General features: G+C 49.1%; 1 protein-coding gene across 3 annotated transcripts in view; it reads right to left on the minus strand.

Moving 5' to 3' along the window:
* SSH2 (slingshot protein phosphatase 2) overlaps window positions 1-23,295 on the minus strand; it is a 218,674-nt gene that overhangs the window by 13,896 nt on the left and 181,483 nt on the right. For all 3 annotated transcript variants that reach the window (XM_038759596.1, XM_038759597.1, XM_038759598.1), the window contains 8 exons: window positions 21,098-21,166; window positions 19,535-19,600; window positions 16,444-16,638; window positions 13,720-13,813; window positions 13,457-13,585; window positions 9,838-9,884; window positions 6,688-6,834; window positions 4,467-4,667 (listed from right to left, as the gene is read on the minus strand). In XM_038759596.1, the coding sequence (XP_038615524.1) occupies window positions 4,467-4,667; window positions 6,688-6,834; window positions 9,838-9,884; window positions 13,457-13,585; window positions 13,720-13,813; window positions 16,444-16,638; window positions 19,535-19,600; window positions 21,098-21,166 (948 nt within the window). The remainder of the gene's footprint in view (window positions 1-4,466; window positions 4,668-6,687; window positions 6,835-9,837; window positions 9,885-13,456; window positions 13,586-13,719; window positions 13,814-16,443; window positions 16,639-19,534; window positions 19,601-21,097; window positions 21,167-23,295) is intronic.

Below are 23,295 nucleotides of genomic sequence, written 5' to 3' on the forward strand. Positions count from 1 at the left end.
CCTGGAAGAGCAGCAGCGTCATAAAGCCAAACAAACCCCCGACACACACAGCCTGCCAGCTGTGAAAACACAGAAGGCCAAGAAAAATAAAACCAGATCAAAGTCCCCGGCCGGGCGAGGTGTGCCCTTCTGTGGTTTGTACAGCGAAGCTCACACGCTCTCACACTGAACGGCGCCAAGGGCCTGGATTTCCGCTCTCCCCGCTGCCTGTCATGCCCCTCGGGGGGAGAAATCACCAACCAGGCCCAGCATGGTCTTGTGGCAAGAACGTGGCTCGGGGAGTTGGCCCCACTGCTGGATTCTAGTCCCGGCTCTGCCCCCTGGCCTGTTGTGTGACCTCGGCCAAGTCAGTTCACCGCTCTTTGCCTCAGTTTCCTCATCAGTAAAATGGGGGAGAATGCGTGTTTCTTCCCTATCTCAAAGGAATTGCGTGAGGTCAAAATGAGAAAAATAATGTGAAAGCGCATATACGCAATTAAGACATTGTTAGTATGCCCAGAAGGGTCCCAACCTTTCTGGGACTCTATGCGGGAGACAATGGGATATCGGCACCCGAGACAGGCAACTACGTGCCACCTGGCCAAGGAGACACAAGGAGCTGGGAGTGCTAGCTTTACTTCTCATCTGCAAGACTGCTGTTTGACCTCCCGAGGCGGGGGTGATCCAGGAAACGAGATGAGGATGTGAAGAGAGAAAGTTAGGGAGTTAGGACGTTGAAGCGGAAGCAGAGGGGCTGTCTTACAAATGGCTGAATACTTCCCATGAGCTCCTGGGATTCTGAAAGCTTCGCCACCCCTGCCAACTCTGTGTGACGAGCCAGATGTGGCTGTGGTCCCATGGGGCTGCCCAAAACTGCTCCTCCACTGACTGGAGTAGGGGGATATTTTAACCCCAGCACTGTAAGGAGTAGGCACATTACCAAAATCTCCACACGCACTTTGCAACATGCTGCACCCCTGCCCAATTACGGGCTCGTTGCACCGGGTGCCCAACCTTACTGGTTGGGATGAGAGAGAAGAGTGCGTGAGTGGCACTGGGCAAACCACTAGCATTATCGATTCCTCTCCCACGTTTGAGATGGGAATAATGATAATAAATAATTAAGGGCACTTAAGTGCTTACAACGTATCAAGCATTATTCTAAGTGCTGGGGTACATCTAAAAATTAATCACATTGGTAGATTCCCGAGCCCACATGGGGCTCACAGTCTAAGAAGGGGGGAGAGCGGCAACTGAATCCCCCTTTTATAGTTTAGGAAACTGAGGCACAGAGAAGTGAAGTGATTTGCCCAAGATCACACGGCAGGCAAGTAAGTGGTGGAGCTGGGATTAGATCCTGGGTCCTCTGACTCCCAAGCCTGGGTTCTTTCCAGTAGGCCGCGGCTGATCCTCCACCGTTTACAGCGGGGGACTCCATCAACATCAGGCTGCAAGCAGATGGGTTAGGGCCACACGCCTACAGAAATAAAATCTCTAGAAGCTGAGGCTGCTGGGAAACTCCCCAGAAACCAAGACCAGGGGTGCTGAGGCAATTTCCATCTTAAGGGGAATGCAGTGAGCAGCAAGATCCAATGAAAAAGGCACAGGACTGAGAGTCGGAAGGCCTGCGTTCTAATCTTGGTTCTGCCACTTGGTACATAATAATAATAATAATTATGGAATTTGTTATGCGCTTACTATGTGCCAAGCACTGTTCTAAGTGCTGGCGTAGATACAAGGTAATCAGGTTGTCTCACAAGGGGCTCATAGTCTTAATCCCCATTTTACAGATGAGGTCACTGAGGCACAGAGAAGTTAAGTCACACAGGTCACACAGCAGGCAAGTGGAAGAGACGGGATCAGAACTCGTCCTCTGACTCCCAAGTCCGTGCTCTTTCCACTAAGCCACGCTGTTTCTTGGGCAAGTCACAACTTCCTTGTGCCTCCATTTCCTCATCTGTAAAATGGGGATTCCACACCTGATCTCCCCCACCCCCCCCCGCTAACTGTGCGCCCCATGTGGGATAGAGACGGGATCTGACCCTTCTCTTCCCCAACTTGATGCCTGTCAGCCCAAGAGCCTGCCTTCTTATGAGCCCCCACACGCTTCCTTGCTTGAGTCAGTCAATCGTATTTATTGAGTGCTAACCGTGTGCAGAGCGCTGTACTAAGTGCTTGGAGTGAGGGTGGAAGCCCTCTGGGAAATACCCGATGCACTGAGGATGGTAGGAGGGGCAGAGCAGGGGACAGGAAGAGGGAGCCCCAGGGGCTCACAATGACTCTTCCGTATCCTCAGCTCAGAGCTTTTCCAAACTCCTCTCACCCAAAAACAGCTGGGAATTCCAGAAAAAATATTGAAGTTGGCAGGACAGGGAGTATCCTTCCTCTCGGAAGGTCACACGAGGACACTGCTCAACAACCTTTATGGGAATGGCTGAGATTGTATGATATTTTCGTCTCTTTCCTTCTAGTCCGAGAAGGACCGCTGGTCTTTTCCTTCTTAACTGAGTTAAAAAGGTCCCCACGTCCCCGCAGCCCTGGACACTCCCTTTTTAGCTAGAAGAGGAAGGGGGCATTCTCCCTGTCCAAAGCAGAATGGTTCTACCCATGCTGGGCCAAGTTTTGAGCAGATGGCGAGGTTTGAAATGGAAATCATGATGCATGCTGGAGTCACACTTTCCTAGGTCTTCAAGGGGTGGGAGGCTCCTCTTTCCTGCTCAAAAGTCTGAACGAACCATAGGAGTTCATTGGTTCTGCACGTCTCTTGTCTAAAATCTGGAGAAGAGGCTTCTTGTCCTGGGCCTCGCTGGGATCCAGGCCGGCCCAGACTCCACTGAGCCTCAGGAAGGCTGGTGGCCTCAGTCTCGTGGGGCAGTGCCAGGCTGGCACCAAAACATACCCAGTCGGGTTTCAGGTGGGCTTCAACAGCACCCCTTGAGCTCTCCTCCCAACCTGGGGAACTTAGAGAAGGTGTCTCTGTGTGCTACAGGGTCAGGAGGCAGTGGTGCAACTGAATGTGTAAATTACCCAAATTTTCCAGCATTCCCAGCAGAACTGTATATGCAGGATAGCCTCCAAAATGAGTCCAAACCGCTTCCAGTTGGCCCTTGGACCCCGGCTGGGCCAGCCCACCCGTCTCCAGGGGCTGGAGTCAGTCCTGGGCCAGGTTCCAGACGTCTGACCTGGGCTGAGCTTCCAACCCGGGGCCGTGAGAGACGACGGCCAAAAGCTGCCACTCCAGAACTTGGCTTGGAATCTCCCCCTCCCCCTGCCGCCCCTCCCAGGCGGCTCAGCAACAGACCCCGTTGTTGATGGTTTAATTGAGGACCCCATCTCGTCAAAAACAGAAACCAAACACCAAGGGATTTCTGCTCTCAGGATCAGCCTGTCCTGGACCTCAATAAACAATCCCACCTCCTCAGCTCATATTTGGGAGCTGATTCATTTGCCCATTACATTGGAAGGGAGGATTAATAATCGATGCCAGGGAAATAAATTACGGAGCAAGCTTTCTGGGCCGTGTCTTATAAGCAGCTGCCAGGCTGCTTCTCCAGAAAGCTCTTCGCCACCAGACGGGCTCCCAAACCCAGTGGGTCTCACCAAGGTGGTGTGACATCACTGAGAAATGTTTGTGAGACCCTTTACAGAAACCCTCCTGGAACACGCAGCTGAAGGAAATATTGCAAGACCATAAGCTTATTGTGGGCAAGGAATATGACCACAAACTCTGCTGTATTGTACCCTCCCAAGCGCTTAGTACAGTGCTCTGCACACAGTAAGTGCTCAATAAATACCACTGATGAAGAAGATGATGATGATGATTAAGTGCATCCTGGCCCCAACACGGCCTGCTTGCTGCTGCAGCAGGGAGGGATGGCGAGGCACCTGCTGCTCTGACTAGAGCCAGGGTTACCTTGGGAAATGGACTCCCTTCACTTGGGATCAGTAGTTTTAATTTACTCTTGGGTCCTGACGAGGGCTTTAGGGCTTTCTGAATGGAGACAGACTTCTCTTCTTAGATGTATCAACAGCTTCAAACTATACAGTATGGGTTTTGTAGGCGGGGTGCAGGGAAGGAGAATGCTAGGGTATTCACAAAATGTCCTTTGCCAAACTCAGTGGCCAGTTTTGTTTTTTTTTAATTAATGGTGTTTGTTAAACACTATGTGCCATGCACTGTATTAACTGCTGGGGTAGACACAAGATATCTTGTTGGACACAGTCCATGTCTCTCATGGGGTTTCACAGTATCAATCCCCATTTTACAAATGTGGTAACTGAGGCACATGGAAATTAAGCGACTTACCCAAGGTCACACGGGAGACAAGTGGCAGAACCAGGATTAGAACCCAGGTCCTCTGACTCCAAGGTGCATGTTCTATCCACTAGACCGCGCTGCTTCACTGCCTCTCCCCTCCAAGAGCCCCAGCACCGAGCTGAGGGAAAACCAGCCTGGGACAAAGGCATCCCCCTGCCCCGAGACTCACCTTGCCAGTAAGATCCCCTGGTATTCTTCCAGCTGCCTCATGAAGCTGGGATTGGGCTTGGTCACCGTGCGCCTCTTCTTCACATAGTCGTAGGCCCTGTCCAGGTTCCAGCCATATTCCTTCATGGCATAGGCGATCACGGTAGAGGCCGAGCGGCTCACCCCCATCTTGCAGTGCACGAGGCATTTAGACCCATGTTTCCTGTGGGAGGGCCGCCGAGAAGATAGAGGGACATTTAAAACTCGTTGGTCTCACTCACACTCACACACACACACACACACACCCTCCTCCTCCTCCCCCTCCCCCACACCCCTAGGGCTATCCAAACAGGTGTTCCCTTCAATCTGCTTTGGAGGTAGGGAACAGGATAATATGGGGAATCTGATTGGGCGGGGGTGGGGGTGTTGCTTGGCCAACCCAGAACGACTGGAAGCAACGGCGATGACAGAAAGTTGGCTTTTGAGCAATTCTGATTTAGATAACCACCTCTGTCCTCTTTGTGGGAAAGGATATTACCTTCCAGGCACTGTTGGGATTTTCCCCCATCACCACACCAGCCACTTGCTCAAGTTACAGGTCATGCAGTGATTCAGCTGGTTTAGTCAGATGTTTTGAACTGTATCCAGTTAAGTTCCCGTAAGTGTTTTGTCCACAGCAGGAAAGCACAAACTGAAGGAATACTAAACTCCCCGTTGTGCCCCCATCCTTTTTCCCAGTATGGTAGCCCAGGCCCTGGCCGGGAACCAGCAAATGGGATTTGGCACATCATGTGTTGGCGTGTCACATGGCCACGAGGCTCCTCGATGACGAGTCTGTGGAGGAGCGGAGCCTCAGGGGAATGGCGGAAGCCAGAAAAACCACCTGACCAATGCCAGTCCCGCTTCAACGCCAACTCCTGGCCCCACCGGGCAGCCCGGATTCCCATCGGTCCGACAGGAGCACAACGAACAGGCGTGGGTACTGCTGGTGGCAGCCACCCAACCTGATCGCTCATCTCAGGATGGTGAGATTGGCCGGTTGGCCAGAGGGGACATACTGGCCCTTTTCTGCTCAGGATTTTTTTACAGCCCTCTCTGATACACCCCTGCCAGCTGTGGTGGGAGGTGTCCCATGGGGCTGGTTCAGGTTTTTCCTGATGATTGAGAGATATTTACTTCACTGTCAGCACAAAGGGGCACTCGCTTCCAGCAAGTCAGAGAACGCTGAGCGACATCGATGAAGGTCTGGGCATGTGCTACGGATTTACCTGTCAAGCTGCAGTTTCTTTGATGTGTCAAGACCGCAGCCTGCTCCCGGGCTCAGACTCGGAGTAACAAACCTCTACACCCCAGATGCAACTCAGAACTGGGAAAAGCTCCTCCCAGGGGAACTTCTCTTTGGGGCATCCTGGGTCAGGCTAGATTGCGTGAACGTTCCTAGTTCATGTTCAGGCAGGAAAGGCAGGGACTGGCAGGCACACGGAGGGAGGGCAGAGGATTTTCACTCCCAGGTGGAAAGAGCTTTTATAAACCTTGGGGTGATTTCTTTTTCCCCCCTTCCCTCCAAATAAGTATAGAAAATGAATCTATTTTAAGAGCTGTAAAGACACCACCCAACATTAATATTTAAAACACCATAAAGTCTTTCTGGATAGTAGTGTAGATAAGGATATGCAAAAGGTACACCTTTCCCCATGATGTTTACTTGGCTATATCTCAGGACTGGAAAATTAGACCTATGGGGACAGGTTAAAGGAACTGGAATTTTCCAGCTGGAAAGGAGAAGGATGAAGGCAATATAAGTGACCTCTGGGCATATGGAAGACTCTTCCGCCACTCCTTGCTCTCCAGCTCCCAGAAGATTGAGCAAGAGGAGATAGGCTAGAACTGAAGCACAAAGGATTAGGTTACACACAAGGAAGGACCTCCCAGCCACCATGTGTGTTCTTTGGAGTGTCTTCTTCCCCATGCTGGAAAATACCAGTTCCTTTTACCTTTCCCTTGCGGCCAACTCTTTCTTGTGAGTAAATGAGGGCCCAAATATGCTTGGAGGAACCGTGTGTGATGGTCGGCTCAACTTCCACCCTGATGGTTATGGACGGATCACCAACTCTGTCCCCTGACTTTTCAAAATCCCTGCTACTCTCCCCAAGTCCACATTCTCCACATCTCTCTACTGGCAAAGTTCTGAAACGGGTTTGGGGTCGAAGCCTCCAGCCCGTGTGTTAATGCCGGTGACTTACTTTGCTTTTGAGATGAATTTGTACGTGTCGTTCCAGTACGCTAGGAGATCGGTAGCTTCCTCGTCATACACCCGGATGTTATGGTATTCGAAGACTCCTGGGAAGAAGTTATCTATCTCCCGAGTGACATTCAAGATGTATCGCACCCTGTAAAGGAATGAGGGAGAGAACCAATCAGCCACTGCTGAGCGGTATTGCCCAGAGCAAACTCTAAACTCAAACAGCTTCCGCTTCTCCCACCCACCGGCCTCCCCAACTTGAAAAAGAGAGGCCGATTTCTTTATCTTGCAATGTACTTCCCTCCCAGGATTGAATGAAATGAAGGACCAAAACACGAACTGAATCCTGGAGACAAGGAATCCGCAGAAAGGGCAGACCAAAGGTCGTGCCGACAGATTCCAATGGTGGCCTTGCACAAAGAGACTTGGTTGCCAGGAGGGCAAGTGGCCCATCGGGGCTTGCTGGGCTGGGAGCTGCTGGCCAAGCCCGGCCCCCTGTCCTCCCGGTTGTTTTATGGGAGGGTGAAGCAACTTCATCTTGGCAGGCTCTGGAGAGCAAGCTTCATATTTTACAACAAGCTGGGGGAAGAAATCACACGGGGCACAGAGCAATTGATTTTATAGGCTCTGTTTCTGCCTCTGCAATTACCACCAGTATAATCTGTTTTCAGAAGTTGAATTCATAAAAAGAGCCCAATGTCACACACCTCAAGAAAGCACCACCTAAGGGGGAGAAATCTTCCGCCCCTGAAAATCAGAGTGTGGGCCCCTCCTCTCCTTTTCTGTTTGCGAGTTTCCAGAGGGGCAGAGGCAGAAAGGGAGGGAGGTAGGGAGGGAAGTCAGGTAGGGTTGGTAAACATTTGGAAAAAAACAACACTCTGTTCCCCGCGACTCTACTCAGCCGCATCCCTGGCATGATTCAGAAGGCCTGGTCCCTGCATGCTCATGCCACCCTGGAGGCTTCAGATTTTGGGGGCAGGAAGCAGAACACCCAGGAAGTTCCTGCCCACCGCCTGCAGGGAGGGTTGGGACATGGGGCTGGGCATCAGGCAAGGATGTCTACCTGGCTGGGGGAAGGATGACGCCCTTGGTAACAGCAAAACACCTCCTGGGAAAGCCCAATCCAATCCCAGGTGATCTTCGCTTTGAGGTCTGTCCAGGGAGGCAGGCCACCCAGAAGGGCTGCACCCATGGAGGTCTTAAAACAAGGAAAAGACAGCCATCTGTCTTGGGAGGTTTAGGCATTTGCTTGCCTTGGGGAAGTGGGGAGCGGGGGGAGAAGCGCAGACCAGGTGACCTCTTGAGAGCCCTTCTAACTCAGCTTGGACACCAAGAAGATTCAGAGGCTCTCTGCACAAGCTCCTTCTGCAGTTACTGCAGATTCGCTGACCCCAGGAAGGCTGAGGGCAGATTGTTTCAGAGCTGGATCAATACTTAATTAGCTCGCAGTCACTAAGTTGACTTATCAAGCTGGTAATCATTACAGAAACACTATTTGGAAGTTTCCTAACCCACAAAGTCGGCAAATCAGAACCTACAAAATCCATTTCCAGGAGGTTTATTTTTCACTTTTAAAAAGAGAGACAACTTTGGTTTTAAATCATCAAGTCCAAAGTAAATCCTTTGAAGGTGTCCAATGCAAACATGGTGGACCGAGGATTTGGGTATTTACTCCTTCCTACAACTGGTGCTCTATGTCAGATTCAGCTGCTCTGAAGCTCTTGGATTTCATTTCAGGAGGACACCGGAGCCCCATGCTTAGGGGTAGGACATGAGGGAACTAAGGAGAGGAAGTGGCTGCTGGAAAGGGAATTATCTCTGTTAAATCTGCCTTGGTTGCCCTAACCTCACCCCTCAGGTTACTGAAGCATTTTCCTGCTGGCTCCAGAGGGCCCTTGGAGTTCATTCCCCTGAAGCCTCTGAGCCTGATATAGTATCCCATTTTGCAGGGAAGGAAATAGCCTGAGGGATTAGGTGACTTTCCAGGGCCCTGTGACTAAGTTATTGAAAGAGGGCAGACTTGAACCCAGGGGTTCTGACTTCTCTAAGGTCACTGTTTATAGTTCCTTAGAGAACCCATTTCTAAGGTCACTGTTTATAGGCCCTGCCAATGTCAGCAAGCTGCCTCTAGGTTTTTTGCCTCCTTTTGCCTCCTGTAACAGAAGTTCAGAGACCCACAGAAGGTTTGGGTAAGACTTCCTGCTCCAGACAAGATATTTTCTGGCCAGGTCTGTTTTAGGGTTCACTTGCCGGTAGCTAAACCAGGGCCTGCAAAAGACAGCGGTGGCCAACTTTATACCATTCATATCTGACCCCTTTTCAAATGGATGAGAGCAGCGGGGTGGGGGTGAAAGGATGGGATCTAGGCCATCAAGCCTAATACCAGCCTCTAGCCTTGGGAGCAAGCCAGGCTGCCGCTGTCGCTTGCTGTGCTGAAATGAAAAGAAAGCTCGGTCAGGGAGATTCCAGTCTGCCCCAACAAGGCATTCCGACAACCTCCTGGAGTCTCTATTCTGTTTCTCTCTGGATTACTGTGGCACCACTCCCCACTTACCTCCTCAACACATGGGTTTGCCAACCTGAAATTCCTGAGGGTGAGGACCTATCAGTATAGAACCAGAGGAGAAACCTAGGCTGTCAGCAAAATCCAAACACAACCTCCAAACTGGGGCCCGGGACGTGCCCCAGGTTAGATATCCGGGCCCAATTTTGGGGGCCTGTTGTCTTGTGAGTCACAGAGCCAGAGTTTTCAAAGGGCTTATGGCTTTGTGGCCAAGGACCCCAAGGCCTCACCCACTGATTCCTACATCAGCATTGGAGGAATGACCATGTCACCTAGCCACTATATTTTTTGACAAAAACAACAGCAACATTCTGCCGTATTAAGACTGTGTGTTAAACAGTCTGACTCCTCTACTCTCCAATGGCCCTTAGCCAGGGCTGCAAATCTTTCTTTGGGGGATCTCGGGGAGAGAGAGGCACAGGAATGATACTTCATTACACTCCAAGTGTCTGGGGAGTGTGGATGGGAATTGCAGGTGGCAAGACCGAAGCCATAGTTTCCAGAAAGATAATGTCACCGAGCAACAGACAACAGGGACTCTCATGCTAGGGTCCAAGTCAAAGCTTGCCAGATGGCTCTGCCACTTACCCTCGGTTCTGCAAGTCTTCCAAATTGGAGGCATTCCACTCAGAGCCCTGCAAGACCAAAATGACAACAGGGTTAGGAAACGTCCACGGAAGATCAAAGCCCAGGGCGTCAGAGTGACCCTGAGCCCAAAGCCACCTGGGGTTCTGCCTGGTGAGCCACACGAGTTCTCAGACAGGAGGAAAGCTGGTCTGGCCGGTCTGAGCAGGGAGGGTCTTGCTGAGGGAAAGGCAGAATGAGAAATACTGACTCTTGTCTATTTGAGCCTCAGACCCTCCCTGGGGTTTTCAGGAGTGCCGTGACCTGGAAGGGAGCCTGGACCCCGAGATCACCATAGGGAACTTCACAGAGTTTGCACCACTGTTGCCATTGCAGGAGAATGCCAGGAAGAGACCAGCGTCCCTTTCTGGTGGCAGAGGGCTTGGCTGGCTTACTCACGGCAACACAAAGGAGGCCTTCACCTCCGGGCACGTACGTGGCTCGATCCATCATCTCTCTGGAAATGGCACTCTGAGAGGCTCTGACCAAAAAGGCTTGGGCCAGGACGAGGCTCACAAAACCCCAGCAAGAGAGGAGACGGCGGTGGAGTGGGAGGTGGGGAGAAGGTGGTGGAGCGACAGTACCATGTCTGACCCCTTCAGGAGTCTAAACCCTCCTGCCCCTGCACCTCACCTGGGGATGGGAAGAAAACGGTGCTGTAAGGCTGGAGAGAGCTGGGGGTGCTCCTCCTTGGCTGTGCCCATCCTGGGAGGGCTCATTCTGGATGGACTCATACATGCCCAAAGGCAGAAAACTACTGTGTGAGCTGCTGACTAGATACAGCCAACACAAAGCTCTGAGGTCACCAGTCAGACCTCGGGATCAGGGAACCCTTCCACTCCCAACCCAGTCCCTGGGGCCTTTCAGAAATCCAGCCTGACCCTTGTGGCATCCTCAAGATCACACTGGCATATTCTCATGGAGGTTTACATTATCCTCCGCCTAACCACGATCCTCTTGGCCTTCCTCACTTACTCCACAGGAGGTGCAGAAACCTCAGGAACAGGCTCAAATTTTAAAGATTTCCCCTGTTCTCCTGCTCTCGTTCAGGCCCCTGAGGTTAGATCAAGGGAGTTCACTCACTTTGAGATATCTTTTTTTTTTTTTAAAAAAAGGGCATTGTCAGGTACGGTACTTTAAACATCAGAAAGATTCTACCAGGGTCACTCCCTCTTCAGGAATTTCCCGTGGACCACAGTTAGTTCTGGAGCTGTGGAACACGATCACACCTCAGAAAGGGCTGTCCATGATGCCACACATCCACCAATGACACAACATACTTGCCAGCACTTGGAAGTCCCATGTTACTATGACATACCCACAACAGATGAGGAAGGTGTGTTTGGGGTTGGGGGAGAGCAGGGAAAGGTGGAGAGGTGTCACCAGTGCTCTGTTGTCAAGGTTTTACTCCTGTCAAAGCTGGGGAATGCCACTGCACTCCAAGATGAGGGGAAAACATTGAAAACTTGTATTTGTTCAAATTGGTCTCTCCCTCTACTCTGAGACCAGCCCGTGCTGAACAATAACTGCATTTAGAGCATTAAAAGAGTGGTTGCGCTAAGAGGTCAATCAAGAGCATTTACTGAGCGTCTACTGGGTGCAAAGAGAGCAATGCACTAAGGGCTTGGGAGAATGAAGTAGAATTATTAGACATGATCTCTGCCCCCAAAGACTTTATAACCTAGTAGGAGACAGACTCTGAACAGAATGACATTTAGGAGGAAGTGATAAACAGCATAAAGAGATGCACAAAAATGCTTCAGGCGGGGAGGGAGGGAGGGAGGGGAGTATCCAAGTGCTTACATGAAGAGGAAGTGCTGAAGTGGAAGGTGGGGGTTGATTTAGGGAGAGGTTAGTCAGGGAAGGCTTCCTGGAGGAGATGTGATTTCAGAAAAGTTTTGAAAATGGGTGGGGGGGGGAGCTGCAGTCTTGTAGAGGTGAATGGGGACAGAGTTCCAGGTAAGAGGAAGTTAAGTGTTTGTTTCACTCTAGAGAGAGGAAATTCTGCTCCTATACAAATTACTAGGGCCACAAGGCCAACCCAAGGCTGTTACCATTGAGGCTGCTGCCTCAGGCGGCCTTGGCTAAGGCGGAGGTGGGGAGGACAGGACATGGAACCCACAATCCTTCCACTAGACTAAGGAGGGGTCACATGAGATTGTGGGGGAAGGGGCAAACTGGACATAATTGTTATTTGTCATTCAGCGGGAAGCTGAGGTGACAGGGGGGATGGGGGGATGGGGTTGGGAAGAGTGCAAATTGCCAGAACTTTCCCTGCTCTGACTCCAACTCCAGCACTCGTGGCTTAGCTGACCCTCAAGTCCACTGGGCTTTCACCACAGACTTTTCCTTCTTACCCAGTCGGACCAATAGCACTGGACTACCTGAGGACCATCATCATCAATCGTATTTATTGAGAGCTTACTATGTGCAGAGCACTGTACTAAGCGCTTAGCACTGTACTATCTCAGGGATCCTCTGCCTGAGGCTTGCCCCTTTCCTGGAGTTGGTTGTGAGCCTCTTTCTGGAAATCACCTGGCTGCCTGCCACCGATCTTCTAAACTAACCTCAGATTGGTTGTAAACTTCTTGCCACTTCCCCTCTTCAGACTAGCTGGGAACCTTTACATGTGAACACACCCTTCTGCACTAAGCCACAGAAATGAACCCTCTTCCAAAGGGAGGGAGGGAGGGAGGGAGGCGTGCTGCTATCAGCAGGCAGGGCTGGATCCAGGAAGAGTAACTCTTGGAGGAAATGAGTTGACCTTGCAGAAAATGTACCTCATGGTTCATGGCTGAAATGGGACAGCTTTGTTTTTGGCCGTTTTTTGTTGGGAAATAGGGTGGGGCCCAGATCTCGGAGAGAAAGTGAGATAGGCACAACCCTTGACAGAACAACTAAAGAGGCCATCACCATGAAGAAAAAGACAAACCAAATGTGGAAAAAGCCAGTTGGTTACACAGAATATTCAAAATGCTGTATTGAACATTTGGTGAGAGAAATGAGATAAATGTTTTCTCATCTCTGTCAGGAGGAGCAGTGTGGCTTAGTGAATAGAGCACAGGCCTGGGCACCACAAGGACCTGGGTCCTAATCCCAGGTCCGCCACTTGTCTGCTGTGTGACTTTGGGCAAAACACTTAACTTCTCTGTGCTTTGGTTACCTCATCTGGAAAATGGAGATTAAGACTTGTGAGACCCAGATGGGACATGGATTGTGTCCAACCTGATTTGTATCAGCCCCAGTGCTTAGTACAGTGCCTGGTACATAGTAAGCACTTAAATACAATTTTAAAAAAAGAGGGTGGCTGTGTTGCTAAGGCCAGGAGCCAGTGAGTGTTTAGGGGCCCACATTTCCCCACGAAGCCTTTACTGCATTTCCCTGAGCCACTGTTTGCCTCTAAAGTGCCTCTCACACCCAGGATATCACTGCTGGTTCATCCTCTCACTGCATCTGACCTTAAGATCTGCCCTGCTTTACCCTGAACCTGCTTGAATTTCCCATGCCAAGACTATCTATGGACAACCCATGGATCTGTTCCAAAACAGCCCTACTGAGCCAACCGGTGGTATCTGAGACTTACCAGAAATACATGCTCAAAGATCTGTGTGGGACTGTCCATCTGTCCAAGGATCACGATCATCTCATTATCTATAAACTCCTTGAACTCTCGCAGGTTGCACACCATTTGCATTTCCAACTCGGTACGGATCTGAAAAGAGGAGGGGCATTTTTTAGCTTTCTAGCACTCGCCTCCCGCGAATCCTCCTTCCCCACCAGGATTCTCATTTTCTGCTCAATGTGGCTCTCTGCCTTCCTGGAGCTCCAAACTCAATATTCCCTCACCTCTTTGGACGTGATGTTCTCCAGATCCTTCTGCATCATGATTTCCCTTAGCTTGGTCTTAATTAACCGCTCAGTACGCTCTCGTTCAGTTGGGCTGCAAAGAGGGAGGAAATGGTGGGCGTTAGTTTGGATGGGGTCTACCACAGGAAGTGAATGATTCACTTGACTCGGGTACCTCACTGGCACGCCTTGCTTTGGTAATCTGAAGGAGAGGAAATCTTTCACCCTGCAATCTCGGGGATGTGGCCGAAGACAATTCTAGAGAATTGTGCCTGCTCTGAACAACATCCACTGGCGGAGCAGAGAATATAATCCAGGTTTCCTCTCCTTTCCAGATGAGGGCTCTATCCAGTTAAAGCCCTTAACCTTCCTTATATCTTCTGACCTCTTCAAAAACTCCATTTATTCCTGAGGTTTTCACCGCAAGATAAATCACTGCGAGTCATCAGACTGTTGAAAACATATAGATTAAATGCAACTGGATGCCTCTCCCTAAAAACGTTCATTCATATGGGGCAGAATTTGAGTGAGGCTCACATAATGGTCCTTCCAGGCCCCCATTCCCTTCCTACCTAGCCAAGGAAGGTAGCCCCTCGGGGCCTCCTTATATGGAAATGGAATAAGACTTCGGCTGCAAACAGTCTTATCAGTTGCTGCAAAAATAGCTTTGGTAATCTGCAGGAGATGAAAGCTTTCACCCTGCAACCATGGGAATCCCTACCGGTCCCATTTTCTGCTTTCACACGCCTGTTGGGGAACAGCTCACACCTCTGTAAGTTTGCTGCCACTTAGCCACAAGCATCTCCATTTGGTGGTCAGTGACCAAAGCCATGAGACAAGCCCTCTGGTCCTCATCACTGGACACTGAGAAACTTGGCCCACACGTCAGAGAGCCCTATGGGGAAGTCCGGCATGGCTTTTTCTTATAAAACATTGGCTGGTTTGGGAAGTGCAAATAGGAGAGCCACGATGTCTTCCTTGTTTGCCATCAATGTGAAAACCCCACTGCCAGCTGAACTGCCCAGGTCGATCCCAGCTTCCCTGGGAGAGTAATTTTCCAGAACCGCACAAGGGAAAGGTGTTGGTTTTCCATTCCCCTTGAGTTTCAGGGGAAGCAAAACAGGAGTAGCTCAAAGATCCGAGAGACATGGGATTCCTGGGGTGAGTTTGGTCTCTCGAGCAGAACTGTGCTAATTGCCTCCTCCAAACCCTCAGGAGCACTCAGATCTGTGCTCTTAGTGACTTCTGATCCCTCCCCTGCGAGTCTTCACCCCCAACCCAGCTGCCATGGGCAGAGGGGTATAGTGGAGAGAGCCCAGGGCTAGCAGTCCAGATCTCTGGTCTCCCTTCCCCACTCCCTTCCCCACCTCCGTCCTAGCCTGTTATGTGACCTTAAGTAACTCACAAAAATCTCCCCAGGCTTCAGGTTCCTCATTGGTAAAATGGGGAAGTTTATTTTTAGTTTTTTAACGACATTTGTTAAACTCTTATACTGTGCTAAGCACTGGGGTAAATTCGAGCTAATCAAGTTGGACACAGTCCATGTCCCACATGAGGCTCATGGGTAATCCCAAGCCCTTTTTCTCTTTTAGGACAAAATGTTGTGTGGGTAAATGAGATCTTGGATGAGAATGCCCTTTGGAAATGTGTTAGACAAGCACCAGATGAATTCCAGGTAAAACTATTCAAATGGCAATTAACCCAATGATGTCTCTTATTCAGAAGTTATTTTGGTACAACCTAAGGGGAGGGGTCCTACTGGTAAGGTCAGAAAGTCTCTCCTCTATTTCCAATAAGGCACAGGGCACCTTACAACCCAACAAAGAGCAATCTAAACATCCTGATTAATTTTCCCAGCAGGAACTAATCCCGAAAAACTCCCAAAATATTAATTCCAAACTTCTCACTGATCTCAAAAGGAAACTAATACTGGCCCCACCTCGGGCCTTTATCCAATTTCCAGTGCCCCACCAGAACGCCATTTTAGAGTCTAGTACCGCTAGCATTACATTCTCCCCCACCATGCCCCCCAGCTTCCCTCTGCTACCTATCAAAACAGTTTCTGTGACACAGTAATTTCCAACTGCTAAGGCTAAGTCCTGCTCAAGTTTATGTGCCAGGGACATCAAAGTAGACTCAAACCTACACAGAGTATTGCTAGACAGGAATAGGCCGTGTACTCTCAGAAGGGCATCTAATACCTTCAATTGCACTGGAAACTGCACTGCCCTTTACTGGGAGCCTTGAGTTCTCCTCCTAGCCCTAGTGCAGACTTATGTGCCCTTTAATCAAGTCACCTAACTCCCTGGACATCAGTTTCTTTATCTACAAAATGAGAACAATAACCCCTGCCCCTTCTTCCCCGTTAGGAATTCTGGGAGGATAAATAAAAGAACACTGGGATGCTCTGCGGTCCACTGGAAAACGCCCTATGGAAATCCAACATTTTCCCCTCATTTTTTGATTAATCTGATCTGGACACATTGTAAGAGTAAAGGCCATTATCCTTGCCAAATTATGATTTCAATTGTTGGGATTTAAACAAAAGGAAGCCTCCTGGATTTGTGATAGGTTTGTATTCTTCTGCATCAATATGGGCAGAGACAAAATCCCCAGTTCCTTCAGCAGTTTAATTAGCATACAGAAACCCCCTCTGTGTGTCAGTGGTGTTATCATCATTACTGTAGACACTCATCCATAGGAAACAACGGATCTGAAACTCACACATCAGTGAAGAGTGCCGGGGAGTCTGGGCGGTGGGACTGCACATCTTGCATGGCATTCCATTCGTTGACCGATGACTGGTCCGAGTTGATATGGCTCTCATAGTAACTCACCCAGGTAAGGAACAGGCTGCCTGGGTAGTAGTTATGACTTCGGGCTACCTCGCACGCCTTGTGCAGACTCTGCAGCGCAGACCTGAAACCCACAGATTAGCATCAGTGCCAGTCCAGGTCTTGTAGAATAAGCCAAGCCTTCTGGGACCCCACCTCTCATCATCCCCCTTGCCTTGCCTCCTCTGCTCTCCCTTCCCCTGGCCCCAGCCACCAAGCCTGCTGTTTATCAGAACATCTTCTACTGTGGTTGAATCCATCAATCAATCAAGCCCTATGAGCAGGGAGGTCTGGGAAATTCCGGTGTCTACCAATTAATCATTATGGTACTTAAGTACTTACTATGCGCCAAGCGCACTGTCCTAAGCACTGGGGTAGATACAAGTTAATCAGGTTGGACATAGCCCCTGTCCCCTATGTGGCTCACAGTCTAAGAATGAGGGAGTAGGATTTAATCCCCATTTTACAGATGGGGTAACTGAGGCACAGAGAAGTGAAGTGACTTGCCCCAGGTCACACAGCAGACACGTGGTGGAACTGGGAGTAGAACCCAGGTTCTTTGATTCCCAGGCCTGTGCTCTTTCCACGAGGGCATGCTGCTTCTCTAAGACAGACAGCAATCTGAGCACAAGCTATCTGCTGCTATTTCTGGTGCCGACTATAGATCCTGCGGTGAGTGAAATGATCCCACAGCTTGAGAATTCGGTCTTTGTGTTCTGTGCTGGAGGGAGCAATGGGGAGTAGCCCGAAGCTCCACAGCATCAATGGGTATTTCCAGAAAGCCCAGAGGGTGCCTGGCAGGGTCCTTACACTGAACTGCTGTCACTGAGCTCTAGATACTGAGCACAATAAACCAAACAAGAAAGGCTCCTCCCTTGACTCAGACACCATTCTCTTATAGTGTCCTCACACACACAGAGGTGCCAGGCTCTATTCAAGCCCTTTAATGTCTAGGCAGCTCTGACTGAGAAAGGTTTTTCAGGCCTCCTGACTTACTTTCCCTCCCTCTTAAAAAAAAAAAAAATAAATGTTTGAGCCCCTTCCTAAGAACAGTGCTAGCTATTTTGAGCAGGCTCTGAAAGCAGCTCGTAGACATGAAAGTAAAGTGGGACCAGAAGAGAGGAAAGCCCCCGGGTGGATACAGTCAGGAAGACAGAAAGGATTAAGCCAAAAAGGGAAAATACAGTGTGGGAGACAGTCTTGGAGGACTTCTGTGATGAGCTGCTTTCGTTACGAGAGACGAGAAACAAGCCCAAGTCTTTTTCAATCTTCGTGAAATGATTTGAGTTTTCAGAGCAATGCAGTTCTGTATGTCAAGATCAGTCACACAGACTCAGAGTGAACCCAATCCAGAGGGGATTACAGGCCTTATTCCAATGTGCTGATTTTAGGTTATGCGATGCATGTTGAAACTGAGAGCATGTGTTGAACACAAAAGCCACAAGGGCCTAAAGCCGCAAAGTCATTATGTATACTGAGCTACATTGAGCCAGTCAGAGGTGATTGGCTGCTGCAACTCCAGCTGGTGAACACGTGAACCAGGCCAAGAGAAACTGTGGGAACTACCTTCATGGGAGGGAAACACCTGGTTAAAAATGATAGTTTGATCTGCAGAACATCAAGTCCCTTCTAGGACTTCTCAAATCATGACTTCATTTTCCTCCAACAAGCCAGCCCTGGACGTCAAAGCCTGACAACTCAGCTGTTAATCGGGCCAGCAGTTCTTTCTGGAAGAAAACTGCTTTCTGTACTTAAACAATTGGGGTGAAAATACCATTGTTTCTGGGATCCATGCACTCTCCCATAAGAGTCAATCAATCAATCAATCAATCAATCGTATTTATTGAGCGCTTACTGTGTGCAGAGCACTGTACTAAGCGCTTGGGAAGTACAAGTTGGCAACATATAGAGATGGTCCCTACCCAACAGTGGGCTCACAGTCTAGAAGGGGGAGACAGAGAACAAAACAAAACATATTAACAAAATAAAATAAATAGAATAGATATGTACAAGTAAAATAAATAGAGTTATAAATACGTACAAACATATATACATATATACAGGTGCTGTGGGGAAAGGAAGGAGGTAAGGCGGGGGGATGGAGGAGGAGAGGAAGGAGGGGGAAGAAGGAAGACAGCGTTATGAACTTTTCCAAGGCAGCGACTGGAGCATATACCCAGGCATATCAGGAACTCTCCACAAAAAACTTGCAAATCATTCCATGTTGCAAAGCAGCTCTAAGCAGAGGGCCCAAAGTTCTACATCCTCCCTCAATTCAGCATAGAGCAGGACAGTTGTAAATCAACAGAGAGTCCCTGCACCCCACACCCATCTTATTCCTAGCGACACTCAAGTATCCTGGGAAAGGCCATCTAGTTTGCAAATTATCCCGGTCTCATCTCCTTGTTCTTGTCTGCTTTTTGCCCACTCCACTGCTCATTACCACTTCCACTAGAGGGCAAGCAGGGGACAAGAAGAGAGATGAAATTCAAATTGAATCATTTCGGGTACTGAATCCTGAGCACAGTCACATCCCCACTCTAAAATTATTAGGACATTTTTGAGGACACAATGTCAGGAAGAGTGCCTTCTGCCAGTTGGGGTGGTCCAACTCTCTAAGTACTCGAGTTTTTTCTGTGCCAGAATTCAGTTTTTAAATAGTTTATACCAGAGTTGCCCTGTTTGTTTCAACAAAAATTTGAGTGTAAATGACATGGGGCCCAAATTACCTACCCAACCAACAATCAGAGTCTCTAAACATTCTCTGACATCCCGAATAACTGACCCCTTTACTTTCACGTCTCCACCACGCCTTAACAAGAGCGCTGAAAGTCCTTCGGCAGGCAGGGCGGCTGAACGATGGATCACACAAAATGCCATTAATATGCCCCACAAGGGACTCCGTTTCAAACCCCCTTTACCCGCAAAATATTTTTTAGAAAACTTTACAAATACAGAGATGATTTTTAAAGTCTCCTTACCACATTGCCTGCACGGACACTGGCTTGAAAATGTGAACCCTGTTATCTGTTGAAACGCTGAACCCACTAAGGAAAAAGAAGAGAGAGAGAGAGATGAGGAGAGTCCAACAAAAGAGACAGAGGTGAGCTCTTGGCTTATTTCAGTTGCAGTTCTTCAAAGTTCCTTTCCAACTCCTGCTGGCTTCAGGAGCCAGGAAACGGGAAGGAGTCAGAAGACTCTTTTTGGGAGACAGACTTTAATGAGGGGCTCTAGAGCAGGGTTCAGAAGGCCCAGCTGTTGCAACTTCCTGACAAAGCGAGGACAGAAGCTTCCCTCAATGCGGCTTTCCAATTGTAGGAACGGACCGCCCCCACCTCCCCGCCGCCGGGGTGGAACGTATTTCCGTTCGTGAGCCTTGGGGATTTCAATCAGATCGAGAAAACAACCGTGAGGGCTCCTTGGTCTCTGGGAACCCCTTGACACGGAAAGGTCCGACAACACCAGAGTCACCGGGGGTGATGTTTTGGGCAGCTTTACGCAGCTGGCATGGAGAGGGTGGCTGGCAGAGGGGCCCCGCACTTGTTTTAATGGAACATACCATCCTCTGGGAGTGTTGCAAAAGCCACACGGGATCAGATTCGAGGGTGAGCCAGGCTGGCAGCTTTCATTTGCTTTGAGACACACCATATTTATGGGCTTTTAAAAAGTAGTTTTTCAGTGGGGGAGAGAAAATTCAAAAAATTTACCCACTTATAATCTGACACTATCATCTTTACAGCAGCAGCAAAGCCTCTCAGTCTGCTGCCCCAAGAAGCAGAGTTAAGTAGACTAATGAAAAGGCTCAGCTTAGCTGGGACTGTCTGGGAATTTGTAGGTTTGCCTGGGCCTTGAGTGGTCGGAGTAAGGGCCGAGTGTGCCGGAATGTAAGGGCCTCTTGCGACGGGCTCAGTCTTTTCACCCCTCTGAGGTCAAACTTCAACAAGAAGGGAAGAGAAAAAATGAGCACACACCCCACCCATGTCGCTGCCCCCAGTGAATGGTGGGGGCGAGGGTGGTCTACGACCAATCTCTTCCCACCTTCCCCAAGAGCAGAGATCCTATTTTAGAAAATCCCACCCAGCCCTGACTTAAAAAGCCATGTGGTCAGCTTTAGCTGGAACAAAGGATGAAAGGGAGGAAAAGACTGAAGCAACTTAGACCCTCTAGAAAAGGGAAAACTTGTGAAAAACCGTTTTTCATGAAAACATTTTCAATTTTTTCCCCCTTTAAAAACCTGCAGGCCTCTTGATTCATTCAATTGTATTTATTGAGCACTTACAGTGTGCAGAGCACTGTACTAACTGCTTGAAAAGTTAAGGGCTGTCATCATGATGTAGAACCCCACTGGATTTGTGACTAACTTTTTACCTACGATCGTGGGGAAGCTGGCAGTTATATTTTTCCCATCCCCCCCATTTTACAACGCAGCTGTTGTTGGAGTGGCACAGCACCACTCCACACTTCCATTTGGCCCCATGAATGTGCAACCCAATGGTCCTGACCACCTTCTGCCTTCTGCAGAGAAAAGGTAGAGGAAAGCTTACCCATCGCCGTCCAAGTGGATGAGGGTGTCACTCCAGAGGGGCAGGACCAAGCCCATGGTGCAAGTGCTACTGCAAAAACAAGGCAAAGAAAGAAGGTGAGCTCCTAAATCAGTTCCCTTCTCTTCATTATTCCAGTCGCTGAAACCCCCAGGCTCCCCAAATTCATCAGTGGCCTTCGAGGTGCAAGTTAATATTGAGCTAATAGAGATGCCCAGGTCTGGCATTTAGAAGGGTCTAGGTTCTAATCCTGGCTCTGCCACTTGTCTGTTATGTGACTGTGGGCAAGTCAATTTCACTGTGCCTCATTTTCCTCATCTGTAAAACGGGGATTAAGACTGTGGGCCTCTTGTGGGACATGGACTGCGTTCAACCCGATCAGCTTGGATCTACCCCAGTGCCTAGTACAGTGCCTGCCACATAGTAAGTGTTTAACAAATGAGATTTAAAAAACAATGTTGAAGATTATCTTTAGTGACAAGCATTGTCCTAATCTTGTTTTGGTTTTCGGACATCAACTAGGCGAACTCTAACTTGGAGGTTAGAATCCACTACGTTATTACACTCTCCCTACTGGCACACCCCATTAGTAAGAATGCTAGCAATGGAAAATGAGGCCCTTGTACGGGACTTCAACGCTAATGAATTCATACAACATCCCTGTAAGGTATCATCATCCCTACTTTATAGAGGAAGATTAGGTAACTGGCCCTGGGGACCATTTAGCAAGTCAATGAACAGGCTGGGACTAGCAGCCAAAGACTCCTGATCTCGGTTCTGGCTTCGGACCCCAAGCCACGTTGCTTCTCCGGATAGTAACAATCCCAAGGAAATAGCAAACCATCCACCAGATTTCCCTTGCACCACCTTTCCTGGCACAAACAATTGCATTCTTCTCACAGTTTTTCCTCCTAACTGCTGCACGGCACCTTGTTTTACAGGCACATGTTGTTCATTACCCTGGATGATGTCCCTCCATCAAAAGCAGAGGCAAGGGAGTATGAGGGGAGAAAGCCAAAAACCTTATTGCTGAATGGGGTGAAGTCGGTATGGGGTTAAAGAAGGTGAGACTGGATTGCTGTGCGGTGTTATAATGTCTTGCACTGCACTCCAGCATTGTATTACTCCCCACCTACACTGGAGATTCAAATCAGAATCGGAATACCTTACTGCATACCTTACTCATATTGGGACCTGCTACCCCCAACTCCTCTCCCTCGCTTTCTCTCTCACATACACACACACAGCTATCACTCCAGGAGAGAAACATTCAAACAACTATTTCTGTTGACTAAATGAGATGAGCTCATGGAAAATGTTCTTTGAACATGGCTTCCCAAGGTGGAGGGGGATTATTTTTAGGGTTGCTTTTCAGTGAGCGCTTAGCAGGGTCCCTAGCAACAAGTGTAACTTGGACTATAAATATTGAGGGTCCGCGGCCTAGGGACAAGCCGAGAGATTAAATAACCAGGGGAGAAAGCAGAAAGGCTCTGGGAGAGGGACCTGTGACCTTGTGGCCTCCAGTTAGGTCGGGAAGAGTGCCCTGCAGGAACCAACAGCAAATTCCTCACTCGAAAGATTCCATTCCAAATAGTGTGTTTCTTAATGGGGTGTGGACAGTTGAAGGAGACAGCAACCTGCATGAGGTACAAGAGGCCTGGAACCAGCATAGCTTGGGTCTTTTCAGCTCGCCCAAGTGGTCTTATTTTTATAGAAGTTTTTCCAAAGAGAAATCTCCGAACTTATAGTTAGTCTAAGACTCTGTTGCTTTGCCAGCTGCTCATATCCGAGACGTGGAGTAATAGGTTTGTTGTCTCAAACCAATTGAAATAGAAAGTCATGCTGAATTTATGTAGCCACTTCAACTCGGGTGAAATGAATTTGCTGGAGCAAACTTCATGCGTTCCATGGGTGAAAATTCTAGATAAGCTGGCTTTTGCCTTGTCTTACCAATGCTTTCAAACATTAAGCTCTTATGCTCTAAGTTGTAAAGCAACATGAATTCCCGTAGTGGTCGTTTTGATGGAAATGGAGCTGTGTTACCACTGAGCCTTCTACACACCAATATCACTTCTCCTGCGGCTGGTTTCTTCCTCAATTTACTGTCTAGGGAGTCCGGCCACTGAAGTTGCCAGTCAATCTCCTGATTCCCAGCAGCAGTAGTATCTAAGAAGCAGAACTAAAATGCAGAAGTGTTGCTC

The sequence above is a fragment of the Tachyglossus aculeatus genome, chromosome 17, assembly GCF_015852505.1.
Source record: "Tachyglossus aculeatus isolate mTacAcu1 chromosome 17, mTacAcu1.pri, whole genome shotgun sequence".
NCBI classification, from domain to species: domain Eukaryota; kingdom Metazoa; phylum Chordata; class Mammalia; order Monotremata; family Tachyglossidae; genus Tachyglossus; species Tachyglossus aculeatus.